The sequence below is a fragment of the Podarcis pityusensis genome, assembly GCF_964106645.2.
Source record: "Podarcis pityusensis genome assembly, chromosome: 14".
Taxonomy (NCBI): Eukaryota; Metazoa; Chordata; class Lepidosauria; order Squamata; family Lacertidae; genus Podarcis; species Podarcis pityusensis.
Window position 1 is genome coordinate 2438654 of NC_138039.1, and position 18664 is coordinate 2457317.

Genomic DNA, 18664 nt, shown 5'->3' on the forward strand with positions numbered 1-18664 from the left:
ATGTATTTTAATATTTTGTTGGACGCTGCCCAGAGTGGCTGGGGAAACCCAGCCAGATGGGCGGGGTAGAAATAATAAATTTTTGCTATTCCTCTTCTTATTATTATTATTGCAAAGGAGAAGCTGATTTATGATCAGCCCATTTGCACTGGCAACTTGGAAAAGAAGCAATCTGACCCCCCCCCCCCAAGGTTTCTTAAAAGCTGAACATTATCAAGGGGACTACTTGACTCACACAGCATGAATCTGCTGATTTCAATGGGTCTTCTTCACATCCAGGAGCGGCTCGGAGCCACGTCCTTTGACATAACAAGGCAACGGGAGCACAGGGGAAATTCTCCAGCGCCTGCTCAAAAGCACACAAGGCATGTTTCTCGACCGCAGAGTCCACATTTCCACTTGGAACTGGAGACAGGAAGCTGGCTCCTCCACATGTGTGCAGCTGTAAGCCAGACAGGGATTGGCTCTGTGAGCGGATTTCGGGATACAGCATCCTTTGGGCTCCACAAACAGAAGAACACACAGACGCTGCTGGCTCAGAGGCCAAGAGACCGAGGCAGCTCCAAAAGAAGATTAGCGTGCGCACACACACACACACCCCGGTGGTTTGATGTGGTGATGGGCATTTGGAGAGGTCCGCCCCAGAACAAACAGAGACGGCTAGAAACAGCGGCCCAGTTCCGAAAAATCATTTAACCGCTACCGAAAAGCTCTCGCTCTCTCCCTCTAAAGAATATTCCAAGCTTGGCTACCTCCAGTTCCTGCAGTTTCCAACAACTGTGTGCAGAAGAACATTACAACAGCTCCATCACTGAATTGAACCAACTTATAATTCCACTTCCAGGCTGGCCCTCCCCCCACCCCAGATGATACTGGGAAGCTAATAATAATAATAATAATAATAATAATAATAGGAGAAGATGGTGAAATGCAAACAGGGGACACAGAAAGGGCTGAACTCTTCAATGCCTTCTTTGCCTCAGTCTTCTCCGATAAAGAAAACAATGCCCGACCTGAAGAATTTGGAGCAAATGATTCAGCAAAGGAAACACAGCCCAGAATAACTAAGGAGATAGTACAAGAATACTTGGCTAGTCTAGATGTAATCAAGTCTCCAGGGCCAGATGAACTGCATCCAAGAGTATTAAAAGAACTGGCAGATGTGATCTCAGAACCACTGGCAGTCATCTTTGAGAATTCCTGGAGAACAGGTGAAGTCCCGGCAAACTGGAGGAGGGCAAATGTTGTCCCTATTTTCAAAAAGGGGGAAAGAGAGGACCCAAATAATTACCACCCAGTCAGTCTGACATCAATACCAGGGAAGATTCTGGAGCAGATCATTAAGCAAACAGTCTGTGAACACCTAGAAAGGAATGCTGTGATCACCAATAGTCAGCATGCATTTCTGAAAAATAAGTCATGTCAGACTAACCTGATCTCGTTTTTTGACAGAATTACAAGCCTGGTAGATGAAGGGAACGCAGTGGATGTAGCCTACCTTGATTTCAGCAAGGCATTTGACAAGGTGCCCCATGATATTCTTGTAAAGAAGCTGGTAAAATGCGGTCTTGACTATGCTACCACTCAGTGGATTTGTAACTGGCTGACTGACCGAACCCAAAGGGTGCTCATCAATGGTTCTTCTTCATCCTGGAGAAGAGTGAGAAGTGGGGTGCCACAGGGTTCTGTCTTATTCAACATCTTTATCAACGACTTGGATGATGGACTCAAGGGCATCCTGATCAAATCTGCAGATGACACCAAACTGGGAGGGGTGGCTAACACCCCAGAGGACAGGATCACACTTCAAAACAACCTTGACAGATTAGAGAACTGGGCCAAAACAAACAAGATGAATTTTAACAGGGAGAAATGTAAAGTATTGCACTTGGGCAAAAAAAATGAGAGGCACAAATACAAGATGGGTGACACCTGGCTTGAGAGCAGTACATGTGAAAAGGATCTAGGAGTCTTGTTTGACCACAAACTTGACATGAGCCAACAGTGTGACGCGGCAGCTAAAAAAGCCAATGCAATTCTGGGCTGCATCAATAGGAGTATAGCATCTAGATCAAGGGAAGTAATAGTGCCACTGTATTCTGCTCTGGTCAAACCTCACCTGGAGTACTGCGTCCAGTTCTGGGCACCACAGTTCAAGAAGACAAAGTGGAACATGTCCAGAGGAGGGCAACCAAAATGGTCATAGGCCTGGAAACAATGCCTTATGAGGAACGGCTAAGGGAGCTGGGCATGTTTAGCCTGGAGAAGAGGAGGTTAAGGGGTGATATGATAGCCATGTTCAAATATATAAAAGGATGTCACATAGAGGAGGGAGAAAGGTTGTTTTCTGCTGCTCCAGAGAAGCGGACACGGAGCAAGAATCTTACAAGAAAGAAGATTCCACCTAAACATTAGGAAGAACTTCCTGACAGTAAGAGCTGTTCGACAGTGGAATTTGCTGCCAAGGAGTGTGGTGGAGTCTCCTTCTTTGGAGGTCTTTAAGCAGAGGCTTGACAACCATATGTCAGGAGTGCTCTGATGGTGTTTCCTGCTTGGCAGGGGGTTGGACTCGATGGCCCTTGTGGTCTCTTCCATGATTCTAATATTTATTATTATTATCATTATTAATTATTATTTGTACCCTGCCCATCTGGCCGCATTTCCCCAGCCACTCTGGGCGGCTTCCAACAAAGATTAAAAATGCATCAAAATGTCACACATTAAAAACTTCCCTGAACAGAAGGGCACAGAGGCACCTTGCCCCTAATACAGTGGTACCTCGGGTTACATACGCTTCAGGTTACAGACTCCGCTAACCCAGAAATAGTGCTTCAGGTTAAGAACTTTGCTTCAGGATGAGAACAGAAATCGGGCTCCGGCGGCGCGGCGGCAGCAGGAGGCCCCATTCGCTAAAGTGGTCTTCAGGTTAAGAACAGTTTCAGGTTAAGAACGGACCTCCAGAATGAATTAAGTACTTCACCCGAGGTACCACTGTAGTTGCCCCTAAGACCAAATATTTACAGACACACTGCGTTGAAATGTGGCGATTATTTCCTGGGTGTCATGGCTCCACCCTAAGATTCCGCACGGGCATAATCAGCTTCTGTCTTTAAAAAACTATGGTTGGAATAAACCTATTCAAAATAAATGATTGCATATAGTTTGCAATCCTCCTGCCTGCCCACCAATGCTTTTGGGTTGCAGAGTTACTCCCCTTTCTTGCACCCAAATGAAATGAGAGCTAGGATCGCGCTAACAGACGCACAGCTTAATTGAGCTGCACTGGATAGTCATCCTCAAGCCCCCACTCCAGGACTGGGCTAGGAAACAAACTACTTCAGATTCCTATAAGACAAGATCTGCATAATACTTGAGAAAGTATTTCACATTCCTGGGCACGTACGTCACTTTCAAGGTGGCCGGCCACATTTTTCCACCTTGCTCTAGCTAGGGCATCTTCCTGTGCTCCAAAAGTTTTCAGACTACAACTCCCATAAGACCCTGCAAGTGTTGGCTGGAGCTGATGGGAATCGTGGTCCCAAACATCTGGAAGGTGTCAGGTTAGGAAAGGCTGCTCTAAAGCTTCCCTAAACTTTATAAATAATGGTCAAAACAAGGATAAAAGCTGCTGCCAGGCAAAGAAATAACGATACAATGTCTTCTGTCTAAAAACACAGCGTAAAACATGAACAGGACTTCCTCCTCACTTGCTCTGTCTGAAAAGGTGGGCCATCCTCTTCCAAAACAGTTTTTAAACGTTCAGACAGCCAGATCCCTCTGTTGTTTACACCAGGGGTGGCAAACTTCCAAAAGACTGCGATCTACTCATAGAATAAAAAACTGGCAGTGATCTACCCCCGTTTTTTAGGGGTTCAGGTCAAAGTTGTTGAGCTTTCTTTAGGAAGGGTTTGGTAGGCATAAGTTGCTTAGCTTTTGGGGGGGCACAACATTTTTACATTATTTTGGGGTCAAAGAGAAACAGCAACTCACCGAAGGATCGCTGGAGGGAAAACGGCCTTGGTTTGTAAACTACGTCTTCCGTTCTCTATCAATGGAGGGCAGGGCGAGGTGGCAGGGCCAGAAGGGGGGCAGCGATCGACTGCAATCAACCAAAAGCTCGCAGGGATTGACCAGTAGATCGCGATCGACCTGTTGGACATCCCTGGTCTACACCTACCTGGTCAAAGCTCACACTGTAAGCACTTCGGGGCAGAAATCTGGCTTGATTTTTTAGAACAGCTCAGCCATGGCAAAGTGCAAAATGCACTCGCAGGGTGCACCTCTAAGAACACGGGGAATGATCCAAGCAGAATTAGGCTCTTTTATGCCCCACCGATACCGCCAGAAATATTTAAGTCGATGCTTAGCTCTCCATCAAAGTCAGCGGTGCAAAAGCTAATGGCTGGAATACGTCTCGTGGGTTTGTTTTAACAGACACAGACGCATCTTAAAAGAAGGGGAAATGGAAGATGATTGAAATTTTGCTACTTGAGCTTCTGTTGTGTAGTTGTAGAAAACAGAACAGCAGAGGAACTTGTGATTAGGAAAAAGGTGTGTAAGAAACAGCTCTGGTTTTGCACTGGTGGTTATGTGGTGAAAGTAGTTCCTCAGAGAACGGGCCTTGCTGTTCTCTCTTACCCTGGGCATGCAGAAAAACAAATGCACACACACACACACACCCTGATAATGTTGTTTTAACCGCAAGAATGGAGCGTCCAAGTGGTTTGTGAGATCATCAAAACACAAGAGCGCAGAAGCCACAACGAGCCTTTGGCAACGACGAGAGCTCAGCCCTGCAAATTAGAAGACTGCATGAGTGACTTTGGGCTTTCAGATACTTGCTTTTTAATGTCAACACCGTAAAGAAAGGGAATACGAGGCTAGCTCTGGCTTGCAAAACTGGCCTTTGCATAGTTATCGCTGCTACTACCACTGTTGCTATTGCTGCAAATATCACACCCGTCCTCCCTAAGGACCCCAGGATGGCAATGTCATCAATATGGTGGCCTGGGAGTAAGGAATGCCCTAAGATAAATCTGACAGTGCCTCGTACCTGCACTGTCATATGCTTCCGTCATATGCTGAAGCCTCTTCACCATTTGACTCCTGATACATACACACACAGGACCTCCCCTAATCTTCTGTTTGCAAATTGTTCTAATTAATTTTAATGCTTGCACTTTTACATCGCTGCAACCAGTCCCGGGGCACTATTGTGAAGGGCAGGTTAGAAACCCAAGCAGCAGTTAACAATATCGCCTGCATCTTTTTGAATCCCTGCATAGAAAGCTTCTGCCAACCTACAGCAGTTCGAAAGCACACCAGTGCAAGCAGATAAATAGGTACCTGCTTCCTTTACAGCAGCCTTCTGCAACCTGGTGCCCACCATTCTGGCTGGGGGCGGATGGGAATGGCAGTCCAAATTGCCTGGAGGTCACCAGTTTGGGTCAAGAAAGCGGATAGCCAGCCAACCCCCCATTTTAAAGAAAAAGTCCATACTGCAGCAATCTACGATCTAAGTTCAGGAGCACTATGTGTGCTCCTTCCACACAAATCTACAAATGATATAGAGTTAAACAGCTATAGAATTTTTCATAGACATCTGCAGGCAGCCCCCCATGTCTGGAAGCTTTTGTTGTTGCTTTCCCTCTATTTTTGGTTCCAGAGCCTCTGACATATTTTATCCTTGCAGCAAAAGTAGCCAGGATCTTCTCGGTGTGTTTGGTGGGAATGAGGGTTAATGGAAGTTGGGATTCTCAGAAACTCCTTGCTCGCTGCATGTCACAGAAACAGATCTCTTTCAAGAACTGACAGCGTCGTCCTACCAGAAAGTGCATTTCTGGTTAATCATCTGTGTTTTCACTTCACGACCTGCCTTCAAGCTGAGCTTGCTTAGCCCTGATCGCAATGACCCCTGTGAAACGGCCTCCCAATCCGTCCCTGTGCGATGGTGCTTTAATTATTTTTCACAGTTGCGCTGTCTCATCTGCGAAGTGGACACAAATCCTGCAAACGACACAGCTGCGAAAGACGAGCCTATTCCTTGCCGGCGACATTCTGTCTGAAGCAGAGCATAAAGCATAAACCCTCGTGGAAGCAACACAGGAGACCTGGCGAAGTTTCCAGCAAGCTATAAAAACTCTCCTCTATCCAGAGGCACAACTCTTTCCAGGAGGGAAGGCCCCAAAATAATGGCATTCTCCTAATGGAGCCAATGTAAACTTTAAACATTAGAAGGCAGAAGAGAGGGACATACGAGGCACCCTTCCTAAAGCTTTGCCACTTTTTGTGTGTGCAAATAATTCAGACTTGTGGAGCAATTCTCAAATACAGTGGTACCTCGGGTTACATATGCTTCAGGTTACATACACTTCAGGTTACAGACTCCGCTAACCCAGAAATAGCACCTTGGGTTAAGAACTCTGCTTCAGGATGAGAACAGAAATCGTGCTCCGATGGCATGGCAGCAGCAGGAGGCCCCATTAGCTAAAGTGGTGCTTCAGGTTAAGAACAGTTTCAGGTTAAGAACGGACCTCCGGAAGGAATTAAGTACTTAACCTGAGGTACCACTGTACAGCGGTACCTTGGTTTACAAACAGTATGGTTTGCATGTTTTGGATTACAAACACCTCAAATCCGGAAGTGCATGTCCTGGTTTACAAACTTTTTTTGGATTACAACGCATTTTTTTTTTTTTGATTAAAACATTTTTTTTTTGAGGCCCCATTGGTGAAAGCGCACCTTAGGTAAGCAACCTGTTTTGGCTTACAAACGGACCTCCGGAACGGATTATGGTTGTAAACCAAGGTACCACTGTATACTTCTGCAGACTCTGAATCCTATTTGAAACAGAAATGGCCGGCTTGCAACATCTCACAAGTGCGCATACGATTCAGGATGTATTTCCCGTAGCAATAAAAGTGTAGGGTTTGGGGTTTGGAACATGGGAAGCTGCCTTGTACTGAAGCAGACTATTGTTCCATGTAGCTCAGTACTGTCTACACGGGCTGGAAGCTGCTCTCTGGGATTTCAGGCCGGAGTCTCCCTCAGCCTTCTGCTTGCAACGGAGAAGCTCTGCCACTGAGCTACAAGCTCTTCCCCTTAACGATATTAAATATTTTCATATTCAATATTTAGCCGGAGGAATTAAGATTGTGCCAGAAGTATGGAACTTGCCAATTTGCAAACCGGGCCAAATATTCTCAGGGAGACACAGCCAGCGGATGCCAGTACAAAACAAGCATCATCCATGGAGATACAATTGCCCGACTCGAGTTCAAATCCCTCCTTCGTCACGGGGGCATAAAATGGCTCGGGTGACACAGAGCCTGAACGGCAGTCCTTGCAAATGCAAAGATGCCACCGGCCGTTATGCGACGATGTAGTCTTCGCCTACCTCTCTCTCAGCTCTGACTCCCAAGCTGTGCAAAGGAAGCAATCGCTTATGTCCCAGAGCTGCAGTGAATTGTACATAACGCTTATATTTTCAGGTGGCCTCAGTGGCGCACTTTGGCTGGTGGCCGAGCTGTGCCCCAATCTGGACAGGGATAGCCTAACTTCTCTGCTCTGCTCACCTCGAGGTTAGATTACTGCAATGCGTTTTGTCTGGGGCTGCCTCTGGAGTCAGTTCGGAAACTTCAGCTGGTGCAGAATTTGGCAGCCAGGCTGCTCATCAGGACAAGACAGTTTGAACATGTGACACCTGACTGCACTGGCCGCCAATTCATTTTTGAGCCCAATTCAAAGTGTTGGTTGGAACCTATAAAGCCCTAAATGGCTCAAGAAAGCGATACCTCTGGGACCATCTCTCTCCATATAAACCAGGTATAGGCAAACTCCGGCCCTCCAGATGTTTGGGACTACAATTCCCATCATCCCTAGCTAACAGGGCCAGTGGTCAGGGATGATGGGAACTGTAGTCCCAAACATCTGGAGGGCCGGAGTCTGCCTATGCCTGATATAAACCATCCCAACTCTGCATTAATCTTCAGAGGCCCTTCCTCTGTGTGCTTCTTCCATGAGAGGTCTGGAGGGCGGCAACACAAGAACGGGGCCTTTTCTGCAGTGGCTCCCCACTTGCAGAATGCTCTCTCTAGGGAGGCTCGCCTGGCACTTTCCTTAGATCCCTTTAGGCGCCAGGCAAAAATATTCCTCTTCAACCAAGCCTATGGCCAATTAACATCTTATATCCCTTTTAAATGTGTTTGTGGGAGGGTGAGCTATTGGTTTATTGTTGTTCTTGCTTTTATCATGTATTTTGTGTTTTCCTATTGTATTTTTATGTTGTGAACCCCCCCCCCCCCCCGAGATCTGCAGATGAAGGGTGGCAGACAAATTTAATAAATGCTACTAGTTGTTGTTGTTTAGTCGTGTCCGACTCTTCGTGACCCCCTGGACCAGAGCACGCCAGGCACTCCTGTCTTCCACTGCCTCCCGCAGTTTGGTCAAACTCATGCTGGTAGCTTCGAGAACACTGTCCAACCATCTCGTCCTCTGTCGTCCCCTTCTCCTTGTGCCCTCCATCTTTCCCAACATCAGGGTCTTTTCCAGGGAGTCTTCTCTTCTCATGTGGTGGCCAAAGTACTGGAGCCTCAGCTTCAGGATCTGTCCTTCCAGTGAGCACTCAGGGCTGATTTCCTTCAGAATGGAGAGGTTTGATCTTCTTGCAGTCCATGGGACTCTCAAGAATCTCCTCCAGCACCAGAATTCAAAAGCATCAATTCTTTGGCGATCAGCCTTCTTTATGGTCCAGCTCTCACTTCCATACATCACTACTGGGAAAACCAGAGCTTTAACTATACAGACCTTTGTTGGCAAGGTGATGTCTCTGCTTTTTAAGAGTACAACTACTCATAAAGCGCATTAAGAGTTGGTTCTGCTGCTGCTTGATGAGCGAGCAACGGCGTTCGGGAGCACAGGAAGAGGCTTGCAGGATCAGGTCCCGAACTCACCCAGCAAGGCATCCTGTGTCCCACTGGGACCAACCAGATCCCTCTGGGAAGCATACGAGAAGGGCGTTGCAGCCGAGAGAGCTCTCCTTCCTCCTTCTCCTGGCAAAAATCCTTGAAAGCGTTGTTGTGAGTGGCATCTGGAAACAAAAGCCACACACACGAAGGCACATGACGAACCTAAAAAGTGACGGAGTTGAATTCCCACGCTGCTTCCCCCCCCCTCCTTCCAGCGTTGGATGCAACAGGTAACGTACAAATTTACTCTGTATCAGCCGATCTCCTCGCAAGTAAGAGGCGAGCAAACTTCATTTCGCAAACCATCTGCGGCTGAGGGAACATAAAGGCTGCAAAGAAACATTTCTGCAGTCGAGGCCTAAATGCTCGTGTGCCGTAAAGAACACAGGAAAAACTGGAACTGTTTACTTTGCAGGAACTGGAGGGCAAATTCCATTCAGGAAAAAAAAGGGGGGGGGAGAGTTACATCATCTGTTTTACAACTCAGAAAGGGAGGGGCGTGCCGTTTATTTACTGTGATCATAAACAGTGGCCGAGAAGACATTTTATTGTTCAGGGTTCCCCGCAGCATGTAAGCCAGTGTACATTAAGACCTCCTCTCCTTTAAGGGCTTGGAAGGAGAAAGGATTTCTCCAACCACGAGTGAGAGGCTGTCTCTTTTCGCTCTCCTTCCATTTGGCAACGACAACTGCAATTCGGTAAACGAAATAACAAGGTACACAAGAGCTTATGGGAAAAGTACAAGAATGCCCCCAGCTCCCCGAGAAAAGGAATCGGAGGGGAAAGGAAAAGAGAAAGCTGCTTGTTTTACAAGCAGAAATTAATTATACTGACATAGTCGAAGGGTATCGCCTTCGAAAAAGGAAAACATTTCAAAGCCCAAATGCCTCAGAGGAAGCAAGCGGCTTGGGATTTATAACAAAATTACTAAACACAAGGAAAACAGCCGGCAGAAAAAGCAACTTATTAAAAAAACAACGGATCTGCTAGATACGAGGCTGGTGAGCAAGAGTCGTGCCCTTGGGTCTGCGGGGAGGAAGAGAAATTGCATTATCCTCCACCCCCAGAATGGAGAATATCAAGTTTTAGGGCACCTTATAATAATGGCACATCTAAGCAACGCTGTGCATGTGGGGAGATGTTCAAAAGTGGCATTTTGACAGATGGACACTTCATGCCACTATGCCAGGGGTTTTCCTAAAAAAACGACAACAACCCTCTCTGCTGTCAAGGAACCCCTTTCTGCATCAAACAACAGAATCAGCGCTTGTCCTCCAGTCCACAACAGTAGCAAACACAGACAAGAGGAAAGATTCTGGGACAAGTCCCTGGGCACACGCTGGGCTCAAAGGAAGCACGTGCCAAACGTTTTGGGTCTTGTCACTGCCCTGAATGAACCGGGGCGCACAACTTAGCTGTGATTCCTGCACTGATGATTCTTGGGGTCCCTTCTAAAAGTTTAAGATTCCACAGTGCCCACACCATGCCGCCTTCCTCCAAACGCAACGCAATATAATTTCCCCATTTAATCCGGATTTTACCATTACTGCAAAAAAAAAAAAAAAAAAAAAAAAAAAAGCCCAGGAAGTTTTTTAAAGCATGCATGCAGAAATGGTAAATGTAGGTTGAATGGGGTGAGGGAAGGGAGGGAAGTGTCATGTCGACACTACGGAAAAACGTACAGGGAGGAGCAGAATGAAGGCCACAATCCAGCGCCACAAGGGAGCACCCTGCTTTGAAGGAACTCCAGAGGTTTCCTGGCCTACAGTTTGGAAACCACTGCAATGGGCCTGCCCCTGTTGGGGTGGAACGCGACACTGATGCGCAACGCAATCCAAGAGCATGTCATGGCTGTGCAGGAAAAGTCGAGAAGGAACTTGCTTGCACCCTGGTCACTAGCGGAGAATTCCCTATCAACAACCAGGTTCCCGGATCATCTTGCTGCAGCGAATGAAGAGGCAGCTTCTCCTCTAACCCCTAACCTCCATCAAAAGCCTCTTCTCCGCTCTTGCAGGACCAAGTGGGATTCCTAGGCCATGATTTGGGTACCCTACTGGAAAACCAACCAACCAACAAGGGACTGTGATTTTGTACGGATGAAGTCTGCTTTATCTTGGCAGCATCGGAGAAAGAGGAACATGTTCACGCGCATAACTCGTCCGTTCTTTGTGGACCAAGGTGCTTTCCATCTCCTTTGGCAAAGTTTGCCCCTGTGGCAGGCCGACAGCTGTCGCTCTGCTTTTTCCATCAGTGGAATCTTATCCTCACCCCCCAGAAAGCCAATATCCCTCAGGAATCTCTCTCTCTCTCCCCCATGGTGCAGCGAAACCCAGCCCAACTAGGGAGTATTGTCATTTACGGTTTAAGCAGGGCTAACCAACTGTGCTCTTCAGTCCAAGAAACAACTGGCTTCTCCATCTTGCCCTGCTGCTCCCCAAGGCATTATTTTCCTACTTCAACTTTCCTCCAGGTCCTTCTCCTTTCTTTGCCCCAAAAGTCCCAGCTGCGTTTGCAAGACATGGTTTACGGAACATGGATACGGTGCACTGAGTAAACACTGGGCAGTCGCCTTCCCCTCTCCTCCTAAGCACACAGCCGGGATGGTTTCTGGGGATATTAGTTTCGCTTTCAAAGAATGCCGGCTGAATCCCATCTTGGATGCTAGTTGGTTAAACAAGCCAAGTTCATACCCCCCTGGTTTCAAAGTTGGCACGTTTTAAACTCACCGGAGTTCGCTGTCAGCCAGCATTGGTAGGACACCATATTCTCCGCAAATGGCACTAATCTTGGCAAAAGCCCATCATGCCAGCCAATTTGGGAGGACGGGAAATGCACAAGCCCAACATTTCACTTGCCCTTCCTGCAGCTTGTCCGTGCAATGCTAAACCACGGTTTACCGTTACCTGCGAATGCAACCACTGCGTTCGCCACAGATTGCCTGGAGCAGGTCGTGGAAAAGAAGTCATCTCCTGCTTCGATGGCAGAATCCTTCCCTTTCACATGTCCATATGGTCTCTGGGCTTCATTAGATAAAAACTGCCATTTCCATCCGCTAGCTCACAAAGCTCTGGCTTGTCTCACTGTCTCCCAGCACAAACAACTCTTTTCGTGGGTTTGTTTGAAATTATTCTGTTAGCGCTGAAATTTATCGCAGATGTAAGTTTGGGTCCCTCTAATCAGCGATGGCTAAACTTGGCCCTCCAGGGGTTTGGGGACTACAACTCCCATCATCCCTAGCTAACAGGACCAGTGGTCATGGATGATGGGAACTGTAGTCCCAAAACAGCTGGAGGGCCGAGTTTGGCCATCACTGCAACTCATCTCTCAATTGCAGAAACGGTCAGAGATGCAAGTGCGTCGCAATTCAAGATGGTGCCCCACAGCCATCATGAGCTGCGTAGACCTTAAAACTCCGACAATGAGTTAAGGGCACCGAAATGAACATCTGCGCCAAAATTCAGCTTTAACCAATGCGTTTCAAATGAAAATAACCTTCTCTTTGAGGGGAACCCCATTTCTACACATCTGCTTCAGGGCCCACTGTCTTGCTTAGACGGGGAGCTCAACAGACATCTGCCTCCTCAAAATCCCCAATTTGACCCCAGGGCGTCCTGCCTGCTCCCCCCCCCCCCCCCAGAAGGCAGGCTCTGTCTCTATCTCTCTCACACCATCCCAGGAGGAATCACCTTTAAGATGAGGGAGCTGGGCCTTGCAAGTCTGCTGCAGCCCCGAGCCATTTCAAAAGAAAAGAAATTAATAAGAGAACAAACAAGGCGGATTCAGGGATCGATAGGGATGATTCCGTCCCCCAGAGCTCCATCTTCCAACGCTTTTCCTGTACTCTGTACTTATCCACTCATAATCGTTTTTCTTTTTACTGCTGACGGACCATCGCCAACCTAGATTATTTCCTATTTGTCTCAACCAACACCCCGCCTCAGAACCTGCTCAAACTCCGTCCTGGAACATGCAGCAAGACAAGAGGGCTCTGAGGCATGCGCAGAGTCCATTTCCTCCACCACGGAGCAACTGCAGAGAGCCGGGTTTCCATGCGGACAGGCAGGCCTCCATCCCATCGCCAACTTAGTGCCGCTCGCAGATCCTCCTTGCCCATCTCAGGGCAGGAGGCGCAAGGAAACCCATTTCTCAGTGGGCACAATTCAGCTCTGGGACCTAGTTTATTCTATTAATTATCAGATGACCGCAAGGGGAAATTCGCCTGAGATCAGAACGCTCCGAGTTTTGCTCACCAACTCATTCCTAGGATGGGGGATCCTGCCCCCAACATTCTCCCTCTCTGTCCCACGGCCATCTTTCCCCCCACCCTGCTCGAATGGAGACACCCACACCTAGGTACCTGGGTTCCCCTTTCTCAGAGAAAGATCCCTTTTCTCTCTCCAAACGCATAAGTCTTCCCTCCACACCTTAAACCACATATGGGGTTCCCCCTTTTCAAGGCAGAAACCCACACTCGACTCTCTTTCGTCCCCCCAGTTTTCCAAGCCCAACATCTTTCCTTTAGAGTGGGTGTGGGTTTTCCGTGCCAAAATACACACAAACGCAGAAATAGTTTGGGGTTCCCCTTCAGAAGGGGCATCTCAAGAACTGCCACCCCAGAGGGGGTTCCCCTTGACCACGGCTCGCAAACCCACCCTCCTACGTCGACCCCCTCCAGGGCTTCCCCCTCCCAAGTAGGTTCCCCTTTCCCAAGACCCCCAAACCCCGCTTTTAAAAGTCCGTATATTTTCGGACTTTCTTGATTTGCCATTATTTACATCCTGCCTTTCAGCATACAAATTATTCCAAGGCTGCTTGCCATTAATGAGATTATTTTAGGGGGGGAAACCCACATGGAAGGCCTGTTGGGGGACGCCCTTCCATTCCTCCGCCCCCATTCCCAAGACCCGTAAAACCCACGTGTGGCTCCACCTGACAAGAGTCATGGGGTTTCACTCCCACAGACGGGTTCCCCCCCCCCCGACAAACACCCTTTTCTTAACACCCAAACCCACGTGCGAAAGTTTCCTTCCTCCTGTTCCTCACCCCCTTCACAAGACCGATTCAAACCACATGCAAGCGCTCCTTGTCAAACACACACACAGCGGCTGAATTCTATTTTAATGTCAATTTCTTTTCTTTTTTTAATGCTTCTCCTTCGTTGGCCACCTTGGGCAGAATTGTTCCAGCAAGGCAGCCTGTAAATATTTTCAAAAATAAAAATACACCCGCCCGCAGGATAACTTTCAGGCTGGGGATCCCTTTCTGAAGACCTGTGAGACTGACACATGCAAACTTTCAATAATAATAATTTTATTATTATGTACTCTCAACGTGGGGCTCGGCTTCCTTCTCTCCTCCCCACATGAAAGGTAGTCAGTAGTCTTCCCCCACACCCCTGTGGGTTTCCCTTCCAGATTAAGGTTACCAGATTTTTTTCCAATGTATCCAGGGACACTTTTCAACTTCTGTTGATGGAGATGGATTTTGTCAGGTGACTGAGGTGTAAATCCAGGGACTGTCTCTGGGAAACTGGGATGCCTTACTCCAGGTGGGGTGGGCTTTCAAAAGAATAACCCCGCTCCCGCAAAATGCGGTCCTCCAATTCTCTTCCCCAAAACCCATTTATTAATACACAATACACATAGACGCGCGCACATAAGCATCTCATTTTCTTCCCTCAACTCTCTTTCTGAAGACCCATTAGCCCACACAAGGGTTTTCCCTGCCAATAAACACAAGGGACACCTGTGGGTCTCCACCTCAGGACTGGCACCCCCTTTGCGCATAAGCTCCCCCTACAACACCCTAAGGGGGCTCCCCTTCCTTCACCCTCCCACAACCTCTCTTCCCAGGACCTGTTCATGCGCATGTGTGGTTTCCCCTGCCTAGGTGTATATGGTGTTTATGTTGAGGGTGTTAACCCTCGTGGGTTAACATCCCACCACCACAAATTCTCAACACACCTCATCTGTGGGTTGCATTAATGCTCACCCCTACAACGCAGCTTACACATGGATCTCCCACACCCCCATGGCCCAGTCTACATGCAGGTCTTCCATGCCCCCATCCCCACAACCAGCCTATACACGTGTGTGTGCCTGCACCCCCCCCACAACCCAGCTTATACACCTCTCCCTAACCCCCTTCCCCACGACCCAGCGTGTGCATATGCTTCCCTAACCCAGATCCCCACGACCCAGTCTGCACCCGCGTCTCCTTAAGCCCCATCCTCACGACCCAACTTGCCCGCGTGTCTCCCTAAGCCCCACCCACCCCGCAGCTTGCACGCCTGTCCTCCCACCCCAAATCCCCACACGCCAGCCTGCCCGCGCGCGTGTCGCCCATTCCCACGACTCACTGCGGGGGCAGCTGCAGGGCCGGGCCTCCCCTCCTCTGGAAGGCGCCGTCGACGAAGACGCCGTTCTTGCCCAGGCAGCGCAGGTAGAAGTGGGGCGCGCGGAAGGAGAGCTCGAGGTGGCGGCGCGAGATGAAGCTGGAGCGGCCCATGTTCACGTCCACGGCGCCCTGCGACGAGTTGCGCCCGATGGTCACCGTCGCCTGGCGCATCACGAACTCCACGTCGCGGCCCTGCAGGCGCGCCAGGGCCGACGGCACGGCCAGGGGCAGCGCGGGCGGGATCGGGGCCGGCCCCGGGCCCTGGGGAGGCGAGGCGGCGGGCGCCCCGGGAGGCAGCGGCGGCGAGGGCGCGGCGCGCTGCAGCGCCAGCAAGGCCCTCGCGCCGGGCCCGTCCTCGCCCGCGGCTGCAGCCATCTTCGCGGCGGCGGCGGCCCAGGCAGGCAGGCAGGCAGGGGCGGCCGCCGACTACGCACCGCCGGCCTCCGGGGCGGGGCCGCGGGAGGGGAGGCGGGCGGACGGGCGGGCGGGGAGAGAGGCCCGGGCTGCCCAGGCGGCGCGCTCGCAGGCCGCGATCGGGAGACGGGGCGCACGGGGTCCGGGGCGCTTCTCTCCTTCGCAATCCCCTCCCTCCCCGACTGCCTCCTCCTCTTCCTCCAAAGACCTGGCAATGGGGTGAAAACACACCCACACGCAGCGCCCTGGGGTGGGGGAGCTGCAAAAATAAAGGGGGGCGCACGGGTTCGGGGGAGTGCGCTCCCCAAAGACAGGGCAGCGCGCGTAAAGGCGCACGCTCCGGTGGCCCGCGGGCGGAACGGGGGCGCACGGCTTCGGGGAGCAAGGGCCACTTTGTGCTTGGTCTGGCTCTGCCCCACAAGTCGTCTCCCGACCCCAAGGCAACGCTGGGGGGACGGGGGACGCACAGGCGCTCGCTCTGCACCCTTGGGTGGGTACGTGGGGGAGCAGCCGCCGGGCCAAAGGGGCGCGCAAGGGTTGGCGTGGCTGTGTCGTCGATTTCTTCCTCCCAGCGCCCCGGTCCAAAAGCAGGGCGACGCACCCGGAGGTGCTCGCTGTCATGCCCCTGGGGTGGGTGAAGGGGGTTACAGAGTTTGGGTGAAGGTGCCCTTTTCGCAGGGTGCGTCCCCGCTGTTATTTCTCCCTTTCCCAAAGGCGGGGCGACGCGGGTGAAAACACACCGGGGCACTCGCTTAATGCCCCCGGTTGTGGGTGCTTTTGCAAGGGGAAAGGGGTGCCACGTTGGGGTGCCAGTGCCCGTTCCGCAGAGCGCCTCCTTCCTCGCGCCACGCTCTCCCTTCCGCTTCCTCCTTCCCCTCTGCAAAGGGACGGCGACATGGGAAGGAAAGGCGCATAAGCGCCCTCGTGCAAAGGGCGGAAACCGGACGGGGCAGCGCCGCGAACCGCGTGGCACGGAAAACAAACAAAAACAAAATTGCGCGCGCAAACATGTGCGCGCGCCCTCCCCTTCTCCCTTTGCAGTTCCGTCTCTGGGCCGGGGAAGAGCCGTGCAAAAAATAAAATAAAAAGTGCGTGGGTGCTCGTGCAACGTTAGGAGACGGGGCGTGTCGGCGCGTGAGAAACGGGTTTGCATGGGAGCGAAGAAGGCGCTTGAGCAAGGGTTTTGGGGGGGGGTAGAGCACGTGCTCGCCCTTCGCTCTCCATTGCAGGCAGCTGTTGGGGGTTTTTTATTTCAAAAGGCAATGGGGTAGGGGAACGAGGCGAGGGCGGTACTGCACAACGCTCTTGGAAGGGAGGGTTGCGGCCGCGGAAGACGAGCACGGCGGTGCTGGCTGCTCTGAGCCCCGGGTGCGAAGCCATCCAGTCCCCGGTGGCAGAGAGGCGACGCGGAGATTGCAGTCAGAAGGAAGAGTTCAGATGGTACCTGGTTGTGCATCCGCCTGACACGATAACGCCCCTTCCCCGCACTATGCATTTAAAGAGCTACGGTGCCATTTTAACTGTCCTGGCTTCTACGGGAACTGTAGTTTGCAGAGGGTGCCGTGAGTCAGTGGCGTAGCGTGGGGGGTGCAGGGGGGCCCGGCCGCACCGGGCGCAACATCTGGGGGGGGTGCGCTCGCACTCGCAGCTCTCTGCCCCTACCTGGCTCACTCACTCTTTCTCACTGCAGTGCTGGCTGTGCAAATCCGATCCAAGCCGCTGGGTCGCCGCCCACTGTGGAGGGGGTGGGTGCCAGGTGTGCGGTGCGGAGAGAGAGCGAGGGACTATCTGGGGGAGGGACAGTGCAGCGGCCGCCCAGCGCAGCGCTGAGCGCGGGAGAGAACCACACCAGACCAGCCCAGGCAGCAGCAAGAAGAAGCTGGCAGCGGCGGCAGGTTAGGGGTTAGGGGGCGCAAATTACTTGCCTTGCCCCGGGTTAGGGGGCGCAAATTACTTGCCTTGCCCCGGGTTAGGGGGCGCAAATTACTTGCCTTGCCCTGGGTTAGGGGGAGCAAATTACTTGCCTTGCCCCGGGTTAGGGGGCGCAAATTACTTGCCTTGCCCCGGGTTAGGGGGCGCAAATTACTTGCCTTGCCCCGGGTGCTGACAACCCACGCTGCGCCGCTGCCGTGAGTTGTTAGGAGGCCCCTCTTCCATACCCGCCAACATTTCTCCAGTGAAAATGGGGACATCTAAGGGAAAGTGGGACATTCCAAGATCAAATGAGAAACTGGGGCGGCTTCTCTAAATCAGGGACATCCTTGGAAAATAGGGTCACTTGGAGGGTCTGCTATTCCCCTCACAGAGCTAGCATTCCCAGTGCTTACCTGGGAAGAGGGATTGAACGTTAAACCACTCTTAAGCAGAGACATCACCTTGCCAACAAAGGTCCATATAGTAAAGCTATGGTTTTCCCAGTAGTGATGTATGGAAGTGAGAGCTGGACCATAAAGAAGGCTGATCGCCGAAGAATTGATGCTTTTGAATTATGGTGCTGGATGAGGCTCTTGAGAGTCCCATGGACTGCAAGAAGATCAAACCTCTCCATTCTGAAGGAAATCAGCCCTGAGTACTCACTGGGAGGATGGATCCTGAAGCTGAGGCTCCAAGACTTTGGCCACCTCATGAGAAGAGAAGACTCCCTGGAAAAGACCCTGATGTTGGGAAAGATGGAGGGCACAAGGAGAAGGGGACGACAGAGGACGAGATGGTGGGACAGTGTTCTTGAAGCTACCAACATGGGTTTGACCAAACTGTGGGAGGCAGTGGAAGACAGGAGTGCCTGGCATGCTCTGGTGCATGGGGTCACGAAGAGTCGGACACAACTAAACAACAACAACAACAAGTTTTGTAGCTCTGTGAGGTCTCAACAACTCATTATGCTTCAT

General features: G+C 50.9%; 1 protein-coding gene across 1 annotated transcript in view; it reads right to left on the minus strand.

The window, feature by feature from the left end:
• The window catches only part of FOXK1 (forkhead box K1), an 87715-nt gene extending 71963 nt beyond the window's left edge, over positions 1-15752 (minus strand). The window contains exon 1 of the mRNA XM_080981056.1: positions 15325-15752. Within this exon, the coding sequence (XP_080837182.1) occupies positions 15325-15737 (413 nt within the window). The 5' untranslated portion in view covers positions 15738-15752. The remainder of the gene's footprint in view (positions 1-15324) is intronic.
• Between the last annotated feature and the right edge of the window lie 2912 nt (positions 15753-18664).